Below are 21,333 nucleotides of genomic sequence, written 5' to 3' on the forward strand. Positions count from 1 at the left end.
CAACATTTTACTTGAGGTCATTCGGGATATTTGTTCATCTTTTAACAATTTTTCCATTAGCGCTCCAAGGCTAAACACTTTTGATTCATTGTGGAAATATAAATTAGCATCCATTTATAACGTTGAATTTAATTTCCCATGTACATGCTACAAGTGTTTCGAGCGGCGTCCGCATCGCCTGCGCTCGATTCTCAGAGTATTCATAAAAATGTGTTTGGAGGGACACCGGCATCCATTTTGTTACATTACATAGACATGGCTTTCGAACAAGTATGACAAAAAAAAATAATGGGAACAAGATACCGTTACGCTTATTTGTCCAAAAAATGTTTCAATCATGCATTTTTAACATGACAAAAGTGACCAATTTACAGCAAAACAGGAAAAAAAAGATGAATACATTCCATTGTTCATCATTTCAAATTATGAGGCCCATCTTTTACACATTTTGGCAGTTGATTCTAAAGTGCTGCAGGGACGTGCGAGTGATGTTTAATGCATTTCTTTTTTCTTTTTTTTTTTTTTGACAAGAATCAATAGCATTGCATGTTAAGTGAGCAAGAAGACCACATTAACGTTAACACTGGAATCTCGTGCGAACGGCAGACAGAAAAGTAAAAACATGAGATGTCATTGAGATCCAGACTGGAGGAATTAAGAATTGTCCATCCACACGCACACAAACAACACACACGCGCACGCACACACACACACACACAATTCCTGAGGACCAATTTTTGCAGTCACCTGCCACTTCTCATTTCCCCACAAATGATAATCCAATAGGACATTTTCTAAAATAACAGTCCTTACAGAGGTTGCAATCCGACATACATAAATTTGCAAAACAAATGTACGAACTGAAGCTGGCGACCGCTGGAAGAGACTCAGAAATTTGTCGTCATCTAGATTATTCTACATTTCAACACATGCATTAGAGGAGACTCTCAGGGGGGAAGGAGAAAAAAATGTCCCCAAAAAAAAAAGACTTAAACAACCGAACTGAAAAGGAGCTGTAATAAGCGAGTTTCCCTAACTGATGCATGATTGCCATTTGCAATATATCAGCCTTGAAAGAGCCCTAATGTTACTGTTTTGGGTCAAGTAATGACACGTATTGTACATATATTACCTCACCGTTATTTACAGTGTCTTTTTTTTTTTCTTTTTTGCAAGTCTGGCTAAAAACAAAACAAGAGGCTCAGTTTAGTTTGTATGACAAGTGGAAGAAAAAGGAAACAATCCATCAAGGCGGTCGAGTTGTCTCCGAGTGCAAGACAACGAGACCCCGTGTCCCAGGAATCCAACGAGGTCGACAGCGCTTACTTCATTAGCACCTCCTGGAATTACACACAATGAAGGTTCATGAATAAAACTTCATAATATGATACTAGAGAGGACAAGTTTGAAACTTAAAAGGTGAAATCCGCTGCTTTGCATGAACAGTGTATCCAATAGGTCATGTAATATGTACCCTATTTTGATAATGTGATGTTAAATCCTCTCTCATTAGGAAGATTATCAACAATTACGAATTTTCAGGGGCGGTGCCATTTTCGCCAGTCACATGACCTACGTGCGCAGATGTGGGGTGTTACGTGACATTCCAAACGCTCAATTACATGGGATACCTTTTATGCCCAGCGCTAATTTGTCAGATTTATCCTCATCTGATGAAGAAATAGCAGTATTGGTACATTGGGAAGACAGAGGAATACGTCCATACAGATTTGAACCTGTGACTGTAAATAATGTTGAATATTCGGATGGTTCTTCAGGCGGAAATGACGGAGAGTCTGACTACTTGGAGGCCTACGCGCGACAGTGTGTTAACAAAGGCCCCCAAGGGCTTCAGGCCGGCAGCCACGGATGGTTCTTCGGATGGGAATGACGCGGAGTCTGATGACCGAGCTCTGGCGGCGGGCCGCGAGCCAAGCTTCCAGGTGCAGGAGGCCTTTAGCCTAGCTTCGGCATCCCGGGCTAACGGCCTCCGCCACCTGGAAGCTCGGCTTGCGGCCGGAGCTCGCTCATCATACCCCGCATCATTCACGTCCGAAGAACCATCTGCAGCTGCCGGCCCGGAGCTCCGGGGGCCTCTGTTTAGGCACTTACGTCCCGCGCGTAGGCCTCTGAGTAGTCAGACTCAGCGTCATTCCGCCCGAAGAACCATTCGAATATTCAACATTAATTACAGCTACAGGTTCAAATCTGTATGGAAGTATTCCTCCGTCTTCCCGATCAACCCATACTGCTATTTCTTCATCAGATGAGGATAAATACAAGAAATCAGCGCTAGGCATAAATGGTGTCCCATGTAATCGAGCCTTTGTTGCGGCATGGTACACGTCACATCCACGCACGTAGGTCATGTGACTCACGAAAATGGCAGCGCCCCTGAAAATTGGTAATTGTCAATAAAAATCTTCTCAAAAAACTATTAAATGAGAGGATTCATCATCACATTGTCAAAATAGGGTACATATTACGTGACCTATTGGATACACTGTTCATGCAAAGCACTGGATTTCCCCTTTAAAAATAAATCTTCGTTAAAGCAGTCAATGCTTAAACTACAACACTAGTGGATATCCATTATTAGAAAACAACGTACCTTCCCCAAAATTTCCTTTCCCACATGTCAAAAATGCTCTATTAAAAATGTGATCTGGCTTTTTTTTTTTTTAGAAACAATTTAGCACTTTCAAAGCGAAATTGCATTTTGAATGGCTATGCTTGAAAATCACACTTGTTGGCATTAATGACAGGCATGCCAGTGTCACAGCCTTAAGAGCGGGAGAGATTTGGTCACATTCAAATCTTACTCCCAATTTTAACAACACAGACTCCTTCAAAGAGAAAGCTCTAGGATGACCCACCGGAGCATCTTTAGGCTCAGACGTTGGTGCGTCCTCAGATTTGGCCTCCGCTGCGGGGGGTGCCATCTGCGAGCTCCTGGTAACTGGACCGCCGAGCCTCTCCCTCATTCGGAGGGAGAAGCGCTCTTCTTTCTTGGGCTGCAGTGGCGGCGACTTGGGCTCTGCTAGCCTCTTGGGAACCTCTTTGCCCATGCGCTGCATCTTCACAGGTGGCTTTTGCGCCGCAGTGTCATTGGGTAGGTCAGTGGGTGATGGCTGAGCTGGGCCCTTCTTGGCTTTTTTGCTGGCGGGAGGGGTCGCCACCGGGAACGACGTAGGCCTCTTTTGCACACTTCTCCCTTTACCCGACTGAGGGGGTTCCGGATGCTCAGCTGCACCGGAGCTACGAGCTCTCGTCTTTCCAAAGGTTTTGAGTTCCGTCTCCATTTGCGCCATCTCACTGTCTTTCTTCCTTATACTTTTATCGTCGGGCTTTTTATTCCCCTTTTTAACGGCGGGCTTCATGGGGCAGCTGACGGCCATGTGCTTGCTGAGACTGGCCTGATAAGTGAATTCCCGACTGCAGTGGGGGCAGACGTTATTTTGCTCCTCTTCAACTTTAACGGCGACCTTTTTTGCAGAGGTGGCGGCCTTATTCTTTTGTGAAATAGCCTTCTGGACCAGCTGGTTTTTCTTCTTACTGAGGGCACTCATTTTTGTTTTGCCCACGTCAGGATTAAAATTAAGTCTCTTTGGCTGGCCCATTCTTCGGAAGGCACTCTGGCCTGCTGAGGGTGACGTGACTCCGTTGGGAGACTTGACTATTTGTTTGAGGGGGATGGGGTTCTTTTTGGGAGTATAGCGCTTCTTGTCACTGGCATTGGCGCAGGCCAAAATGTGCTGGTGCAGCTCAGGCATGTTGTCAAAGCTGTTGCCGCACTTGGTGCAGCGGATGGCGGTGGTGAACGTTTGCGGTATGTTGTGTGTGGTAAAGTTTGTCGCGGAGGCCATGGAACCGGCGTGGGAACGGCTGTGATACGGGAAGGGGGGTGGTTTGTAACTGGGGTAATGCTGATTCTGACCGAGGCGGACGTCGGGGCCTTTGGGCTTTCCGCCTTCAGACGCCATGATCTTTATTGTAGTGTAGAGCTCCTCATTGGGGTCCTCCGTGCCATCGTCTGCGTGATTTCCGTTAACATCAGGCTCTTCCTTTACGGGCTTAGCTTCATTTTGTTCTGGCGCTTCTTCAGAAGTCTGTTGTGCTGGTGTGGATGTGTCTTCTTTGGCTCTGGATGGGTCTGTGTAGTTTTGTGGCCTGAGTTTACCACTCTCCACAGAGGTATGTGTACAGGCATCATTTGGATGCAGATCTTTTTGGTGTTGTTGCAAATTGCAGAGAAAGGCAAACTCCTTGGAACAAATGGAGCATACGAATATGGTGCCCACCCCGTGTAACGTGGTCCGGTGGGCGAGCAGGGCTTCTGCGTCGCCAAACAGCTGCAGGCAGAACTCGCACTTGAAGGGCCAAGCTGACGCGTGTTCGGCAATATGTCCGCTGAGCTCCTTCATGGAGCTGTATGGGCTGTTGCAAACGTTGCATACAAAAGTCTTGCAGTAAACAGAGTCCATTTGTCCGGCCACTGGGGGATTATCAGGTTTGTTTTCGAGAGGCTGAGGTGACGGGACAGCATCATCTTGAGGCACATGGGTCATGACAGAAACATCATCTGTGCAATGCTCAGGCTCCTCTTTTATCTTTGCATGAGGAAGGCTTTGTGGAAGCAGCAACGGCGCTGGGTCATCTGACACGTGAGGGGGCAATGTCGGCAAAGACTCTGGCCGGGGTGACAGAGCAGCCAAGTCGGAGTTTTCAGACTTTGGAGTTCCTGAGTTGAGGTCTTTGTCAGTTTCGCCATTTAGTTGGCTGCTGTTTGCCTCGGTCAGAGAAATGTCTTCTGTCGCGGACAAGCTGACTGAAGAAGAAGGCTCAAGAGGTACAGGATGATCAAGGGGATCTTGGAGTGGAGTGTTAGGGGAGTCCAGTGTCTCAGAATGATGCTGCTCTTCCTCGTCTTTGTCATCACCGGCGTACAAACTTTCCACGTCTTCCGTCGGGAGCTGCGGCGACCTCGGCGACACCTTTGGTGATAGGACAGGAAGAGCCCGCTGCGCCGAAGGGTCTGAGGGTTGAGAGAGAGGCGAGTTCGCTATGGCTGGCGGCGAAGGCATGGTGGGTAGAACAGGGGGAGGCGGCGTTGCAGACGTCACGCTCGAGGTGCCGGGTGAGGAGGGGTTCATAGTGACAGGGGTTAAGGATGGAGGAGAGGGGTGGGCAGACTCAATACTGGGAGACTGCGGTTGAAAACTGAGGTTAGAGAGCGGCGAGGGTCCCTCCTCTGTCGGCAAGGGCAAACCTATGTACTCGTTCATCAGCACCTTTTCAAGCATGCTGGTGTTTGGCTTCCTCTTTTTGACTTGCAGCTGGGGTGCTGCACTTCCCTTTAAGTCCAGATCGGCACTACTTTTCCGATGCAAGCTCAAATCGAGTGCAGAATCGCCAAGAACTTTGTTGGAGGTGTCGCTTCTTCTATTGACAGTGTTTGACAGGTCCAAGGGTTGCTGATTGCAAGCGTTCCCTCCGCTGCCAGAGGAGGTTTGGCCAAGGTTACTTCCACAGGGGCTCAGGTTTATAGTCTCATCCTTGTCCAGTGAGTTTACGTGAGGGGAGACAATGAGGTTCTCTAGCTTTGGCACCTTAATGGGGTACGAGCTCACCGCCTCAGCCTTGCAGCCATCAGTTTTAAACGGGGGACTGAGCTGCGGTGAGGACGGGGGAGAGGCCGTTCGCCTTTTAAACCGGCCCGAAGGACCTTGCAGCGGCGTGACAGAAAGAGGGGACACCAGCCTATGGCTTTCAGATATGAGCGTGATGGACTTCTGAACGTCTTGTGTCTGGAGGAGCTGCTTGAGCTTGGGAGACAGATAAACTGTTTTCTCACGTTGGGATCCCAATGAATCCGCCGCTTGCTGGAGAAGGCCCCCCACCAGCAAGTTAGGCGAAGACAATGTTGTGGATGACGAAGACCCTGTGAATGGAGCCGTTTCCGTCTCGACTTTGAGGCTGGGAACAAGGGGGGGTGTTGAAGTTCTTCTTTTGGATGAAGGCTGACACAAGTTGGACAGTTGTTTGGCAGTATTGGCTCGAGGCTCCACCTTCAGTGCCTGACTGAACTGAGTTGGACCGATGAGGACTGTGTCCAAACCCAACAGGGCAGCCGATCGAGTGTCCAGCTCGATGACCTCACAGCTGCTGACCGTATTTGTGGACACTATCTTGCCGTCAATGTAAAAACTTAAATTCTCTGAGATGTTTTTGGAGATGTCCACAGCGTAATCGTCCCGGTCCGCCTCATCTTCCGTATCAGCACTGGGCATATACACAAGGGCAGGGCTGGCATTGGGCGAGGCGTCAGGTCGCGGCTGCGCTGACGCCTCCTGCAGCAGCATGCCTTTCCGTCGAACGCCTTTCGGTAACAAGTGTCGTTCGTGTATTCTGCGCTGGTGCCGCCTCATATTTGTGTGTGTGCCGAACGCTTTGTTACAGTATTTGCAAGGATGGAGCTCTTTGGATGCTCCGTTTTCTTCTAAAATGAAGGGAGGGTCAGAATGGGCCCCCGACTCCTTCCTTGGGGTTTCAGATTGGTATGCAGGTCCTCCAGTGAGCTGCGATCCAATAGTGGTGTAGTGACTCGTAGGGCCGGTGCAGTCGGGAATGGAAACGTCCGTCTGCGACAAAGGGCCGAGCAAATGAGCGGTTCCGGCCAAAGAGCCGGGCTTCTTCTTGAAGCCGCTCTCGTGCCTCCTCTCGTGGCGCCGCCGACCCACCTGTGAGCCAAAGGCCTTGCTACAGTAACGGCACTTGAACAGTGGTGTCTGCTGGCTGCTGACGGCGTGAATGTGTATGTGGCGCTCCAGACCCTGCCTGGTGGAGAAGTGCCGTTCACAGTGCTGACAGGGAAATGAATCTCCGTGCGGATCCCCTTCAAGCAAAGGGTCGAAGTCGGGATCGGTGTCGACCTCCTGATCTTGCCCGTGAAGCGGGGAAGACTGCGACTGGCTTTTTCCGATACCTCTGAGGGGGAAGTCGGGCTGCCGCTGAGGTATTTGCTGCTGTGCTTCATGCGCAGCCTGCAAATCATTAGTGTCTTCCTCCTCGTGATTTGCCCCGTCCATCACGTCGCCTGACACAACCTGCACGTCTCCGTGGTCAGTCATTTCCGTGGGCGGGACTTTGGACGTCGCTGTTGCGAGTGGCCTCTCATCCTCCTCCTTCACACCTGTCAACAGTCGTCAGGAATGTCAGGCAAATACTGACGTGACACCCATGGTCATATATTTTACAATGTAATTTAAAGGTCACAGAGTGATGCAGAAATTGATAGCTTGCTCAGACGTATTTATAACTGGGGGGGGGGGGCATGTTCTGCTTTTCTGCAACACTCATTCCACTGAAAAACGTATGTCTGCTCCAGAGGCTTGCAGGTTAAGATACGGTAAGGCTGTCTAAGACGCAGTCACCATGTCAACACTCTGAAAGTCCACTTGCCTTGTTCCCCATCCCACATCTCCTGGACAGATTTGTCTCCAATGGTTTTGTGCAAGTCAGCCCCAATCCGCTTGTCCCGCTCTCTCCAGGAGCTTTCTTCTGGCAGCAGACAAAAACAAGACAAGCTTGACAGTTTGACAGAATAAAAGAAATGCAAAAACAATTTGAACAATAAATGACAGACCTTTAGTTTGTTTACTACCACAAGATGTACATTCCAATTTTAAGACCTCTTCATTTTTCTTTAAATTCACACACACACACAATCCTGAATTAGACTCCAGATTCTTTAATTTTCAGTACTGATGCTTTAAAACTAGCAGTTTAAAAAGTTTTGAAACTGTATAACAAAATGGGATAATGATCATGATTGGATGGAATGGAAAATCTTAATCATGACTAAAAAAAAAAAAATTGCCATCGAACCAAACCCTACATTCCATGCATAGGTAGTTACATCTGCATGCAAGTCAGACTGGGGCGTAGTTTCTCACTAACCAACGCTAATGCAGTGCTGGTTATGATTAAGCTAAATAATCATAATAATAAGACATCTTTCAATGTCGTTTTTCAAGACCCCGGGGAGTAAATGCTTCCAATTCCAATCACATTGCACTACATTCGGCATATGTTGACACAACCGATGACGGGGATGGATTGTCCACGAGATACGACCCCCATCAAAACCGGCATTGAGGTCACGTGACCCGGCCTTAGAAAGCTGCTTTCGAAAGCAAAGAAGATTGAGGGAGTTTGTGTGAACGGAGTCTTTACTGTAAGCATGCACTTGAGGACACGACGGCTCATGACTGCACTTCAGTCAGATAGGTTGACTGAAGTTGTGTGCCATGCAAAACTGCAGGGAGCCGCAATGTCACTTGAAAGATGTCCCCGCCCCCCAGGCAGCATCTATTCGTGTGATGCGATGACACGTCATACACAAGTTGACATCCTAAGAAGTCGCCATCAACTCCTTAGGATTTTTGTTCCCTCACCTAAAGAAAACCTTATCTTGGAACCATAGTTTGAAACCCCAATCCAGCATTGATAACCTAACCCAGGCAAGAAAACCTCATTCGGAAACCCAGTCTTGAAACCTCCAGTGCTTGTAGCAGCTCTTTGCACGTCACAAGATTATGTAATTTAATAACAAATTGGATGCCTGTAATTGTGATGCATTACATGAATAGGAGAAAATGTGTAATTAAATTGCAGTTTGTTTGGAAATAACCACAATTACAATTTTTGTTAAATTTGAAAAATAGCCACATGGCTCCGATTTTTTTTTTCCCAAGGATTTCCTCTTTAAGCAGACACCTCCGACTGGCTCTCGGCACTCTGCTGTTGTCTCAAATGTTACAATTTTCATAATGTGACCTTGGAGCGCCAATCTATAGCTTGTGTGCGGTTTTGAAAAAGTCAAATCATAGTTACACTTTTAAACATATTGAGTTTTGAATAGTCCATCTTTAAAATTTCTGATATGGAACACTTATCTGGGTTGTCATAGCAAAAGGAAATCTTAACCAGGAAAATTTGTCATGAGGTCAACGTCATACTGTACAGGGTGTTTTTTTTCCTGTACAAAAGGTGCAAAGATATGTGCCCCGCAACTGACTTACCACTTCAGGGTATATTCTGCCTTTAGCTCGAAGTTAGGTGGGACAGGCTCCAGCTCTCCAGTGACCCTCGTGAGGATAAGCGACTTGGAAAATGGATGGATGGCTAATGCTACAAAAATATTTTTATCATTTACTTACATGTCATAAAGTTTTGTCACGTTTGTTTTTTTTGTGTAATGAAGAACAATCGTGCAAAATAATGGCAATAAACTTTTTAGAACATGCAAAAGGGTCCTGTTGAGGAATTCATTCAAAATTAAGTAATTAAAATACAATTGATCTAGCTAGTCATATTAGTTTGAGAAAATAAGTAATATTTACACTACTATAACCTTTTCAATCAGGTATCATGTAATTGTAACTACATTTCCAGATGTTCCCAACAACCAATCATATTTGGAAATAACTAAAATCCTTGATCTAAATTCTACTTTGAATTATTCCCAGAAAATCCAAATACCCTAATTAGAAATCCGTTTTGTCCAAGTTTTAAACCTGAACCTCAAAACCAAACTCTGCATCCAAACTTTTAAAAACCAGCTCTCTTTTGACACCAGAAATCACGCTCGAAAAGTGTAACTAAAAACCTGAACATAAAGTCAGGCTTCAAACCCAAACCTGGAACCCCAAGTCTTTCTAAATACCTTGACCAAGGCTTTAAACACAAAAAAAAAAAAAAAAAAAACTTGAAACCGGAATCCAAAACTAAAATTTAAAATGAATTCAAAACAGTCATTTCAAGCCTTTGAAACCAAAACTTAAAATACTAACATTGGTCAGATACTTTCATTTGAAATTCTAAACATGTCTTCACACTCAAATTTGAAATCCTAAACCATGCAAGAAAACCCAATTGCTTCCAGAATTAAATTTTACTTTGAAACACTAACCTTTGCTGGAAACCCAAACTTTGGCTCGATATAGCCTAATTTAACCCAAAACTAACAATTTGCTTGAAATTCTAACTCTCACTAGAAACATTGTTTTGAAACCCCAACTTTTGATTGAAATCCTCTTTTGAAACACAAACACTTGACATTTGAAACCCTTAAATTGGCTGCAAACCATAAATTGACATCCCCAAAAACTAAATTTGCTTGACATCCTAATGCTGGCTGTACACCCGAACCATGACTCGAATACCTACTTTAAAAACCCAATCCTAGATTTGAAATCTTACTTCTAAATCCTCAGCCTAACCCATCCATTTGTCTTGCAACACTAACCTCAAACCCTATAGAGCACAATCTATGCATTAAGATACATGAACCAACACGCAAGAATCATCCATGTCACAAGAGCTGAGCAGCAAGATCCATTTATCTTTTACTGACAAAAAAAAAAAAAAAACGTTCAAAGTTCACTTCACAGTGCGGGGCATTCACTACCAAGCCAGTTTAACATTTTGTTTCCGAATTAACTATGCCCTTGCTTGATTGCACATTATTCAGAGTAAGTATGTAATACACGTTACATGCTTTTTATATGATTGCACAACTTTAAAAGAAATGGTGTTTTGTTTTAAACAAGCTTCTCCTATAAGATCCTACATTTTAACAAAACACAGTAGACGCACATAGATGATGTGTTCACGATCTTAAATGGATTTAATTTTCGATTTCAACCCGAGAACTGAGAAATTAGTTCACCATCTGCTCCCATGCACCGAGGTGTCCCGTACTAGCCGCCTAGCTTTAGCATTTACCCGTCTTGACAACCCGACGGACTGGTTCATCTGGAGCCCGGCCGGCACGGTTCGCGTCCTCCCCGCAAACGTTCGAAAGCAGGTGAGGGTATTTTTACTCGCTACCCGATACCTGCGAGGCTGGAAGGGGGGCTGGAGCCAGCAGGAGTTGGGCGCTCGGCTTAGCTTTAGCTCGCCGCCGCGCTAGGCCACCATCAAGTGGAGGCTCGCCGATGGATGGCTTTCGTGCTTTTCTGGAGCTCGGGAAGGTCACATCCTCGACGCGGAGCCGCTCGGTCGGGGAAGGGCTCGCTGGGGAGGCGTGGGAGGGGATGTGTGCGAAACGATGGGTTTAGCGTAAAGACTTCGGGGCGTCATTTGGTACCCAGTGAGACGACTTTGATATCAGGTTTAAAAGTGGATAAAAGTCTCCCTCCTCCTCCTCCTCCTTCTTCTCCTCTTCCTCCTGCTCCCTCCCTCCTCACACTCACCGACTAGCCTCCCAATGCTAGCCACTAGCTCAAGTTAGCACCCAAGTGCTAAGAAATCACTCCGCAGCGAATTGAGCGGAGGTGTCCGATGTTGGAAGTCGGCCTCGTGAACCAAAAGTCTTGTCAAATCAACTTAAAAGTGGCGTCCCCTCTCTCAAACACACAACAACGGAGAGGCCTCACCTCGAGAGTGCTTTTTTCTTCCTTTCTTCCTCCGGTGCAGCTGTTATCAACCTCGGGGTTGTTTCGGCTCGGCTCGCACCGTGTTGGACCACACCAGCAGCCAGCCAGCCAGCCAGCCAGCAGCAGCTCGTCACTGGCCGCGATTGGCTGGCGAGAGTGAGGGATGAGCCGGAGCGCCAATCAGAAGCCGCCTCGCCGCCTCTCCAACACCCCGGGGGAGATTTGGGACAGCGAGCGAGCATCTAATCTGCTTGCGATGCGTTCAAGGTGCACTTTGGTACCTTCCGTGTCAACATGTCTGCGCCCAAAAAGCAGAACAATCAGACAACTTTTTTTTTTTTTTTTTTTTGGGGCCTGTGATGGGAATGACTTGTTTCACGCTGAACCAGGTAGACAAGTTATTGTTGTTGGAAAAGGCACAAAAGACAAAGACTCCGCATTGTAAACAGCGTTGGCAGGTCAAAATCGGCAGTATTCTACAAATATCAAAACAAATTTCAAACGCTGTTTTAAAACACTAACGAGGTCTGAAAGGCCAATTAAAGACAGCCTGTTTTGATAACTTAACTTGTAAACAAACTAGGCTTGAAATTTAATTTGAAATCCAAAATCGGTCTTTAATCATAAATTTGAAACCCTAAACTTTAATTGAGACCCGAACCCAGGCTCGATACCCTAATTCAAATCATCTTTACCGAACAAAACTTTCATTTTCATTTTGAATTTAAAACCCATCCACCAGTTTGAAACCCAAACCCTCTGTTGAAATCAGACCTTGAAACCCTAACCCTGATTTAAATGCTACGTTTGGAATCGAGTATTTAACCCCTACTGAAAGCAGACCCTAGCTCCGTAACCCAATTTGAAACCTTAAACTTTACCCAAAAGATTATTTTGAAGCTATAACCTTTATATTAAAACCCTAATTTGAAACCATCAACTTGGTTTTAAATCCCAAATTTGAAGCCCTATTCCTACATTGAAACCCAACCCTTTCTTGCAACCCTTATCCTTGTTTGAAACCCCAACATTGGCCTGAAACAATAACTGTACCTCGACCACCCAATTTGAAACCGAAATCCAGACCACAACTGGTAGAATCTTGAATTTGAAACTCTAAAAAGGCTCAAATCCCAATTTTGAAACCCGAAAGCGCTCTTTGAAACCTAACATTAAATGTCGGACTCTGACTTGAAACCACAATTGAAAAACCTAATTTAAGATTCCAAGGAAAGAGGTATGACTGCATCAGGGATCCGCTCTGAGCCCCTTCCTGTTTGCGGTATTAATGGATAGGCTGACAGATGAGGCTAGACTGGAATCCCCTTGAACCATGATGTTCATAGATGATATTGTGATCAGCAGTGAAAGCAGGGAGCAGGCGGAGGAACAACAAGATGGAGGCACGCATTGGAAAGGAGAGTAATGAAGATTAGCCAAAGTAAAACAGAGTATTTGTGCATGAATGAGAGGCGTGGAGGGGGAAGAGTGAGGGTACAGGGAAAAGAGATGGCGAGGGTGGAGCACTTCAAATACTTGGGGCCAACAATACAGAGCAATGATGAGTGTGGTAAGGAAGTGAAGAAATGGGCCCAATTGGGGTGGAACAGCTGGCGGAAGGTGTCTGGTGTTCTATGTGACAGAAGAGTCTCCGCCAGGAAGAAGCGCAAAGTCTATAAAACAGTGGTGATGTACGGATTTGAGACGGTGGCACTGAAGAAACAACAGGAAGCAGAACTTGAGGTAGCAGAAATGAAGATGTTGAGGTTCTCGCTTGGTGTAAAGAGGTTGGATAGGATTAGAAATGACTTCATTAGAGGGACATCATAAGTTGGATGTTTTACGAGACAGGATTCGAGAGAGCCGACTTCGATGGTTTGGACATGTTCAGAGGCGAGAGAGTGAGTATATTGGTAGAAGGGTGCTGAGGATGGAGCTGCCAGGCAAAAGAGCGAGAGGAAGACCAAAGAAAAGGTTGATGGATGTTGTGAGGGAGGACATGAGGACAGTGGATGTTAGAGAGGAGGATGCACGAGATAGGCTTCGATGGAAAAAGATGACACGCTGTGGCGACCCCTAATCGGCACAAGCCGAAAGTAAAAGAAGCAAGGAATCTTAACCCTGGTATCGAACTCTTACCCTGATTTAAAAGCCATATTTTGAGACCCTAACCAATGCCTAAAACTGCCTTGAACACCACAACCCTAAACTTTGACTAAAACCTTAATTCAAACATTAAACCAGGTTTCATATCCTCATTTCAAACCCAAAACTTTCCTTGAACCTTTAACTTAACGATAAATGCTAATTTGAAACCCAAAACCTCCTTTTAACGCTAAATTTGAAACCCTAACCTGAGTTCCCATCCCAAATTTGAGAGCCTGTGCCAAGTTTGAAACGTTTGGGGGTGGTGGTTCGCGAAGAAGATCCAAACCGGACAAAATTCCACAGTGAAGTTACCATATTTTATTTCTTTTAAGTGCCATTCATGCATATTGGGCAAGGAGGAGGCTCGGGTACGGGTTCCGGTGGTATTGACGATTCTAATAACACTTTACAGCACTAAACGTATACAAAGAGTAGCCGTGTCAACTCATCAGACAGCAAAAGTAATAAATCGTGCAATTAAAAAAAAAAAGGGGGGGTGGGCGGCGGGGGTGGGGGAATAGGAGAACAAACGAGAAATGACAAAGACGGAATAAAAACAATGAAACACAAACCAAATATATATTAGCAACACTGAAACACTGAATGTAGAAACAAAGTACAGGTAAAAGGTAGTGTCACACACACCAAAAAAAAAAAAAAAAAGCCGACGCATTTTCATCACATATATACAATATAGATATATACATACTGTCACCCTCTGATTGGACAATAACAAAATATTCTTTCCCCTCCCTCGTTTATTTCGTGACCTCCCCCTGGCCCCCTGAGAGAGGAAAAAAAAGACGGGGGGGGGCGGTTGTGTGTGTGATTGAAAAGAGACAAATATGTACAAGCGCGACGACACACCAGCACTGAAGGAAGCGACCAATCCTTTCAATTGATAGTCCAGTCCGACGATGATGATGATGATGATGACTGATTTTGGGAAAGAAAAAAAAACAAGCTCCAACAGGGATTTTTTTCATCTCATTCAAAATGTGTTAAAATCTCCCAAATAATCTCTCTGGCAAGTAAAAATGACCTTTGACCCCCACCCCTCTTTAATTTTCTTTCATCACACCAGCACACACATTAGTTCAAGCAAGCAACAAATAAAGTGATCCAGTCATTTTTCTTCAATGATTTCCCTTTTTTTTTTTCGAGTTGTTTGTCTTCTTCACCGGGAAGAAGTGAAACAAACTTTACCTCCGTCCACTTTGACAACGGGGATGGGTGCGAGCGTCGATCAATTCAATTGATTAGTTGCGTCTCGGAAACGATCGATTCGACTTGTTAGTTTGCTGCTGTCTTAAGACGACAACGTGGCAAGCGACAAAAAAAAAAAAAAGTTACCCATCCCTGAATTTTGGAGGCTAATTTTGCACATTCTGCGCGATTATAAATGATTGTCATAAAAATATTCCCCTTTAATGGGATTCTGCCTTAAAGTTCCTGTAAAGTGAAAAGAAAATATCTTCTAAATTTGACACAGCAGCAAGTGTCGTGACCGTGGGGTTTCCATGCTGTGACAACGAGGCGCTCTAAAGCAGCCGCGGCAGCGTGAAGGAAATGTCCACACATATTCAAAAGTAAGATGCATTTTAAGGAGTAGGCGTCGCATAATCACTGACGCGATCAACGGTGCTCAAGTTCTGGATTTTTATTTTTAGAATATCTCTCTCACAGTGGACATGCACCTATGATGAAAATTTCAGACCCCTCCATGATTTCCAAGTGGGAGAACTTGCAATATAGCAGGGTGTTCAAATACTTATTTTCTTCACTGTAGAATCATTGGGGGGGGGGTTAACAACATGGCCTCTGTTTTCGAATACATTCTTAATTTGGCACGGGCATAATGATTGATTAGTCGACGGAGTGATCATAAAGAATTTGGTCAAAAGTGTGGAATTGATTGCTGCAATTGAGGTAAAATGCACTTTGTCATCGCTCTGTTGAAAATCATTTTTCTGTCTAGAGAGGAAAATATGACGTCAGCAATGGGAATTGAGTCCTCCGGGCACTGTTTTTCTATTCAACGTTAACAGCGTCACGGAAATAAGTGTTTAGACTTCAGCGATCAATCTGATTTCCATCCAATTAAAAGCGTTTTCCAAAAACTAACAAACGATGAATTTTTTCTCTTGGCCGATCAAATGTCCATCCCGACGAGTGCAAGAGCCAAAACCGTAAGTATCAGATGAAATGGAAAATTAGGATGACACAATTTATGACCAACTATGTGAAAATTTGCACCATGTGAGTGTTGCTGTTTTAGCGCTCATCTTATACGGAAGTTTCCAGAACTGCCAGTCACCCTGTTTTCTTTCTTGTGTGCTTTTCAGCAAAAAAAAAAAAAAAAAAAAAAAAAAAGCTTGTGCTTAGCCCAACTAAAAATGATCCGAATACCCAAAGTGCTAAAACTCCCAATACAGCATTGAAAAGTCATCTTCATTATGTTATGAAAATAAAAGTGACACTTTTCTAGGGGAAGAATTGAGCCTATTGATCAGTAATCTGAGGTACTTTAAACACTAGCCATAACCGACCTCTGACCTTTACCCTGTGATTGAGTCTCAGGGCGGTATAAGGGCTCCCTCTAGCGGTAAACAAATTAACTGAATTAAATGTTCATCCATTTTCTGAGCCGCTTATCCACACGAGGGTCGCGGGAGTGCTGGAGCACATCCTGGCTGTCAACGGGCAGGAGGCGGGGTACACCCTGAACCAGTTGCCAGCCAATGGCAGGGCACATGGAGACGAACAACAGTCGCACTCACAATCACACCGAGGGGCAATTTAGAGTTTCCAGTTAATGGAATTAAATGTATAACCTTGGCATATTACTATGACTTAAGTGTTTTTTTTATTTTTCATTTTTTTAATCCAGTACAAAACTACATGAATTATCGTTTACTTGTATTTAACTAAAGTACAATAATTGCATTTCATGTGTTAGAACTGCTTGTTTTGAAAACTATTGGGAAAATTCACATTTTATTTTCGGTGTTTTAAGTAGTAGTTTCCTATACCCAAGCACCATGTTCATGTTTAAACGGTGCTTAATGTTGCAGTGGTTTACGATACTACTATATATACATTTTATGAGTCTACGCAACTGAATTTTAATGTTAGTCATGACGAGTTCAGTGTATTTTGAGATAGTACTTGGTCTAATGAATTTGAGAACAACAGCTTTATGCTAAACCCAAACCAAAACCTAATGTGAGCGACTTGATTAACTTGCTGAGGCAACATTTTGGTTTTCTGGCAGGTACGAAGAAGTACTCTGAACATGACCTCCACCCCCTAACTGAAACCGCGAACCCTGACGCAAACCCCAAATTTAGCCAATCCCTAGCCTGGATTAGCCTAACCCAGCGTGAGACTATAAATTGTTATTTTTTCTTTTTTTTCGGGATGTCACGAGCCTCTCGACACGGCTGCCATTTTGGAAGTCGACCCAGTGGTGAATTAGTGTGCTGTGACAATGCGAGCGGGAGGGACAAAGTCTCATTCAATCATTCACTAGCGCCAATTTTGAACCCGGGCGAGAAGGCGGAACATTTGTCAATTTGTCACGGTACATACAGTATTTCGCACATTTAATTGAAACAGGACATCCGTGTAGAAAAGCCTGTTGTAGGACTCGTTTTAGTCTGCCAGTCATACACACACCTCCATTTTCAGCATTTACATTTGAAGTTTGGTCTTCTTCAGTCACGCAGATTTATAAAATACATTGGACAGCCGTTCGTTGTTGCCGTGACGTTATTCGAATGTAGAGTGGATTCTTTGATGACCGCAATGGCAGCCGTCTCTCCCGATACCAACTGCTATCGAGCCTTGAGGTCCATGATGGGCAATGTACATGCTGTTTCAGATCATCTTAGCTTAGTTGTGAAGAATTTTTCCATACGTGTATGTATTATGGCACACAATTAGGTGGTGGTTGAGATCAATATGGTTCATTTTGGACACTACACTCCATGTTTTTCTGTACCGTTATTAACTGTTTACCCTCCATCTTAGCACATGCAACAGGATTGGAAAATTTAAAAGAACCGATGACGCGATTACAGTTATATGGAGAAAATGATCAAACGCCAGTCTGGTAGTCTCAGTTTCAAGCAGAGCGTATCCTCCAGATCAATACGGCGGACACAAAACGACCAATAACGTGACTGAAAATAAATCAAAAGCTTTACTGCAAAACTAACTCGGCCCTATCCCTAAGCCGACTCCTCAGCCTGCTTCACCCGCATGCTCGCTGCCCACTGACCAAGCAGCCGCTGCAGGTGAATTGGATAGCTTAGCGTCTGCGAGTAAATGTCGAACGAAGCTTTCGTGATCTCTTTGCCTTGTTGGCTCTACTGTGAATAGACGTATTTTAAGGATGGACCATCTGGAATCCAGAAGAAATCTTAGTGGAGTATTTTACGCTAACGCAAAAGATTTCTGCCTCATTCTAACCAGACTGACATTTGCGCCATTTTCTTATTGCGAATACGCCAGCGAGAGGATCCTGTTTTAATTTCAGAAGTAGATTTTAAGCGTTTCTTTGCGTGCTGCTTGACTTAGCTGTTATGAATGACCCCTTTTATGATCAATAGGCTGCTAGATCTAAAAAGGAATGAGGGGTGGGTATTGTCCTCGATCACCACGGGAAAACGTTCTCTCGACTGATTTTAAGAAAATCAATTAGAACGGCAGGCACAAAATTGTAAGAAAAGTGCCTGCATGGGCGTGAAGTCGATGATGACTGACAGTGTATTGACGAGGTGTAGTCAGAAGAGGAACTCTATTTTGTCTCAATTGCTTCCAGACATGACTAATCAACCGTTCATTCTTAAGCATCAATTTATTGATAACCATGGCCATCCCTTAAGCAGTTATTCCCAACCACTGCGCGAGCCGGACATTATCCAATTTTACTTTTACTACAAAAATTATATTATAGAATTATAATGTCTCTTCATCTATATTTTCCGACATAAAGCTGCCTTTCATATAACAAGGATATAAGCTATGTGTTCAATAAACTGGCCCAGATTCGTCTGAGTGAATTGAAACCAGATCATTATTATTTTAGTAGATTTTCATTTGGGCGCATCCTATGAGATTTAAAATGTATACGTTGGCTCAATAAAAGTTGGGAAGCACTACTTCAAAGGGAATATTGATGGATAGAATGACGGATATACGGATGTGCCTACACCTTCAGGAACGAAACAAACATAACTTTTGGTATCCTGTTGCTATCACACACACACCACAATGACTTGAATTAAAATTCAAAATAAACCTTTTGCAACCCTTGGCTGACTTTTTTTTTCCCTGTAATTTTACCTTTTTTTTTTCCTTTCAATATGGCCCAAACACTCCTTTGTATAATCACATTGATTGGCTTTCATTCGATGGTTTTCTATGGATAACAGAAGGCCCGAAGGCCCTTTATTTTTATACACCCTGTTCAAAACCTCAGCCAGCGTAATCCAAACGTCGCTGCCAGCCGCACGGAGGGGCCCTCCTCCACCGCCGAGCGCGCAGTCACGACTCACAGAGGCGGCCTGCGTTTCTTTTACAAAACAATAAAAAGATTAATTAAAAAAAGAAAAGAGAGAGACAGCACTAAACCCATCCACAAGGCAGCTGAGGCCAACACGAGAAGAAGAATCACTAGCTCAAAATCACAGAACAATGGTGGAGTGGCTAAAAGTGGGGCCAAACGGGGCGGGGGCGAGGGGTGGTTTGCAGGGGGTTTTCGGAAGGCCCCTGGTAAGGGTGGTGGGAGCGAGAGGGACTGGAGACGTACATGATCCTGTCCCACTAGTATGATTGTCTTTTTCTGGTTATGTAAAAATGTCTCAGGGCAGCCCGTCTAACGTTCACCCACTTAGAAGGGGAGTAAGGAGGGTGGGTGGGCAAGGATGAGGGGGGTGCTCTTCCTCCATATCCTCCCCCTCCTGTGGCCTTTTTTAGCCTAGCTTGATTTCCTCTTGCTTCCACCTCCTCCTTCTCTCATCGCTCTCCGCTCCTTTTGTTTGGGGGGGGGGGGAGAGAAAAAAGAAAAAAGGAGGCAGCTACACAATGGAGTCCCAGTCGAAATCATCCTGGATGTCATCGGCCGGCATGCGATGCATCTGGAAATTTCTGCTCGGCATCATATGCTGCTGGTTGATCTGCGGGTGGTGTGCTGGGGATGAAGAAAATAGAAATATTTGATTACGTTTGTCCTCAATACGGTGGCAGGTGAGAAGCGGGGTACACCCTGGGCCGGTCTTAAGCCAATTGCTTGACACAGATTTAAAACGTAGTGGAGTCTTCTATGAAACTAATGTGAATGTTAGTTTGAACGTGGGAGGTGGAAAACTCCAAAAAGAAAGACCAGGAGGCAAGACTTGAATCCTGTCCCTCAGAAGTGTGAGGCAAACAGGCTCATCACTTGTCCACAGTGCTGAGATATTTTTAGAAATTAATCTTGATCACACATGGTGAATTCCACAAATAGCAACAATCCCAGAACAATTGACTCCCACATCAAACAGATGAAGCCTGTACTACGATTGCCGATAAATGCCACAAAATGCAAAACTACATGTGCTCAACTCCCTTCAATATCCTTCTTTGCCATCAATTCGACAAAACACAGTGCCAAAGTAAAATGGTGGGGTTTTGAAAAAAAAGATTACCGTATTTTCCGCAGTATAAGGAGCACCGCATTATAAAGCGCACCCTCAATGAACGGCCTATTTTAAAACGTATTCATATATAAGGCGCATAGAATAGATGGTACAGTAGAGGCTGTGGTTATGTGATGCATCCATTAGATGGAGCTGCACTAAAGGCCCAATATTGATCCATATATATTTGAGAAAATTAAAGCCTTTTAGGTGTGCCTTATAATGCGGAAAATACATTACTTAGTTTCGTGACAGAATTCAAAACTCTGGGATCTCAAACTATCTTTCCCCATTGAAATGAATGGAAACGCCATGACTCTGTTTGAGCCTCCCCATAGAAACAGACAAGTGTTTGTCGTGTGTTTAGAAGAAAAAATAAATTAGCACTCAAAACATATAACAAGAACAGGTAAATAGCTAAATATGTGTTGCTTAAAGTCTTACACCACCACCTCATGGGTGCTACTATTTAGCATGTCTATGGCTTTTACCGTTGTGTTGCGTTAAGCAAGTGGATTTTAAGGTAAAGTTATCGGCTTGGTTTAAGTACACAATGTGTAATTCCCTTTGTTTTCTGTTTGGGAAGACAAACTTCAACTGGGAATGACAAGAAACAGCTTGAAGCGTTTTTTGAAGAATTCTTCCCTTGCCGCCAAATTGCTTGTTGTTGTGAAGTGAGATGAGTTTATTGCCATCGTATCGGAATTATTTTGCCCACGAGAAAGTAAATAAGTCCAGAAATAAAATGAACCGTGGCTTGTAATGTGGCTCATCTCTCCAAAAACTTGTAAGTCAGGTCTTGCTTATCTCATGGCATCACTGTATTATTTATTATCATAAACGTTGAATTATAGGGAGGGAATCGGGGAAAAGCCAGAATAGGAAAAATCTTCGAGTAAATGATGACTCCCCAAAGGGGTTATACTGAACTGTAACTCCCAATAGGTGCCACAAGATGGTGGCAAAGCATTTAGGTTTTTCCAACTGCAAATGACGATGTGTGAAAGAACCTTGGACCAGAGGCAAGGATGACAGTGCTCAGGTGCGAGATGGCTCATATT

General features: G+C 44.3%; 2 protein-coding genes across 11 annotated transcripts in view; both read right to left on the reverse strand.

Annotated features, from left to right (window-relative positions):
* Nucleotides 1-113: 113 nt before the first annotated feature.
* prdm2b (PR domain containing 2, with ZNF domain b) lies at nt 114-11,729 on the reverse strand. Of its 7 annotated transcripts, none has more exons than XM_061832414.1 (5): nt 11,442-11,729; nt 9,084-9,192; nt 7,462-7,557; nt 2,877-7,192; nt 114-1,340 (listed from the first exon to the last, which is right to left on the reverse strand). In XM_061832414.1, exons 3-5 carry the CDS (start codon nt 7,478-7,480, stop codon nt 1,323-1,325), a joined length of 4,353 nt encoding a protein of 1,450 aa, XP_061688398.1. In that variant the 5' UTR covers nt 7,481-7,557; nt 9,084-9,192; nt 11,442-11,729; the 3' UTR covers nt 114-1,322. The 7 variants fall into 7 exon arrangements, with proteins under 7 accessions (XP_061688398.1, XP_061688395.1, XP_061688396.1 ...); XM_061832411.1 differs by having other exon boundaries at nt 7,462-7,560; XM_061832412.1 differs by lacking the exon at nt 11,442-11,729 and adding an exon at nt 10,901-11,422 and having other exon boundaries at nt 7,462-7,560.
* A 2,173-nt stretch (nt 11,730-13,902) lies between these two features.
* The window catches only part of foxj3 (forkhead box J3), a 157,156-nt gene continuing 149,725 nt past the window's right edge, over nt 13,903-21,333 (reverse strand). For all 4 annotated transcript variants that reach the window (XM_061833024.1, XM_061833026.1, XM_061833022.1 and 1 more), the window contains one exon: nt 13,903-19,785. In XM_061833024.1, coding sequence (XP_061689008.1) covers nt 19,673-19,785 — 113 coding nt within the window. In that variant the 3' untranslated portion in view covers nt 13,903-19,672. The remainder of the gene's footprint in view (nt 19,786-21,333) is intronic.

This window comes from Syngnathoides biaculeatus, chromosome 10 (assembly GCF_019802595.1).
Source record: "Syngnathoides biaculeatus isolate LvHL_M chromosome 10, ASM1980259v1, whole genome shotgun sequence".
Taxonomy (NCBI): Eukaryota; Metazoa; Chordata; class Actinopteri; order Syngnathiformes; family Syngnathidae; genus Syngnathoides; species Syngnathoides biaculeatus.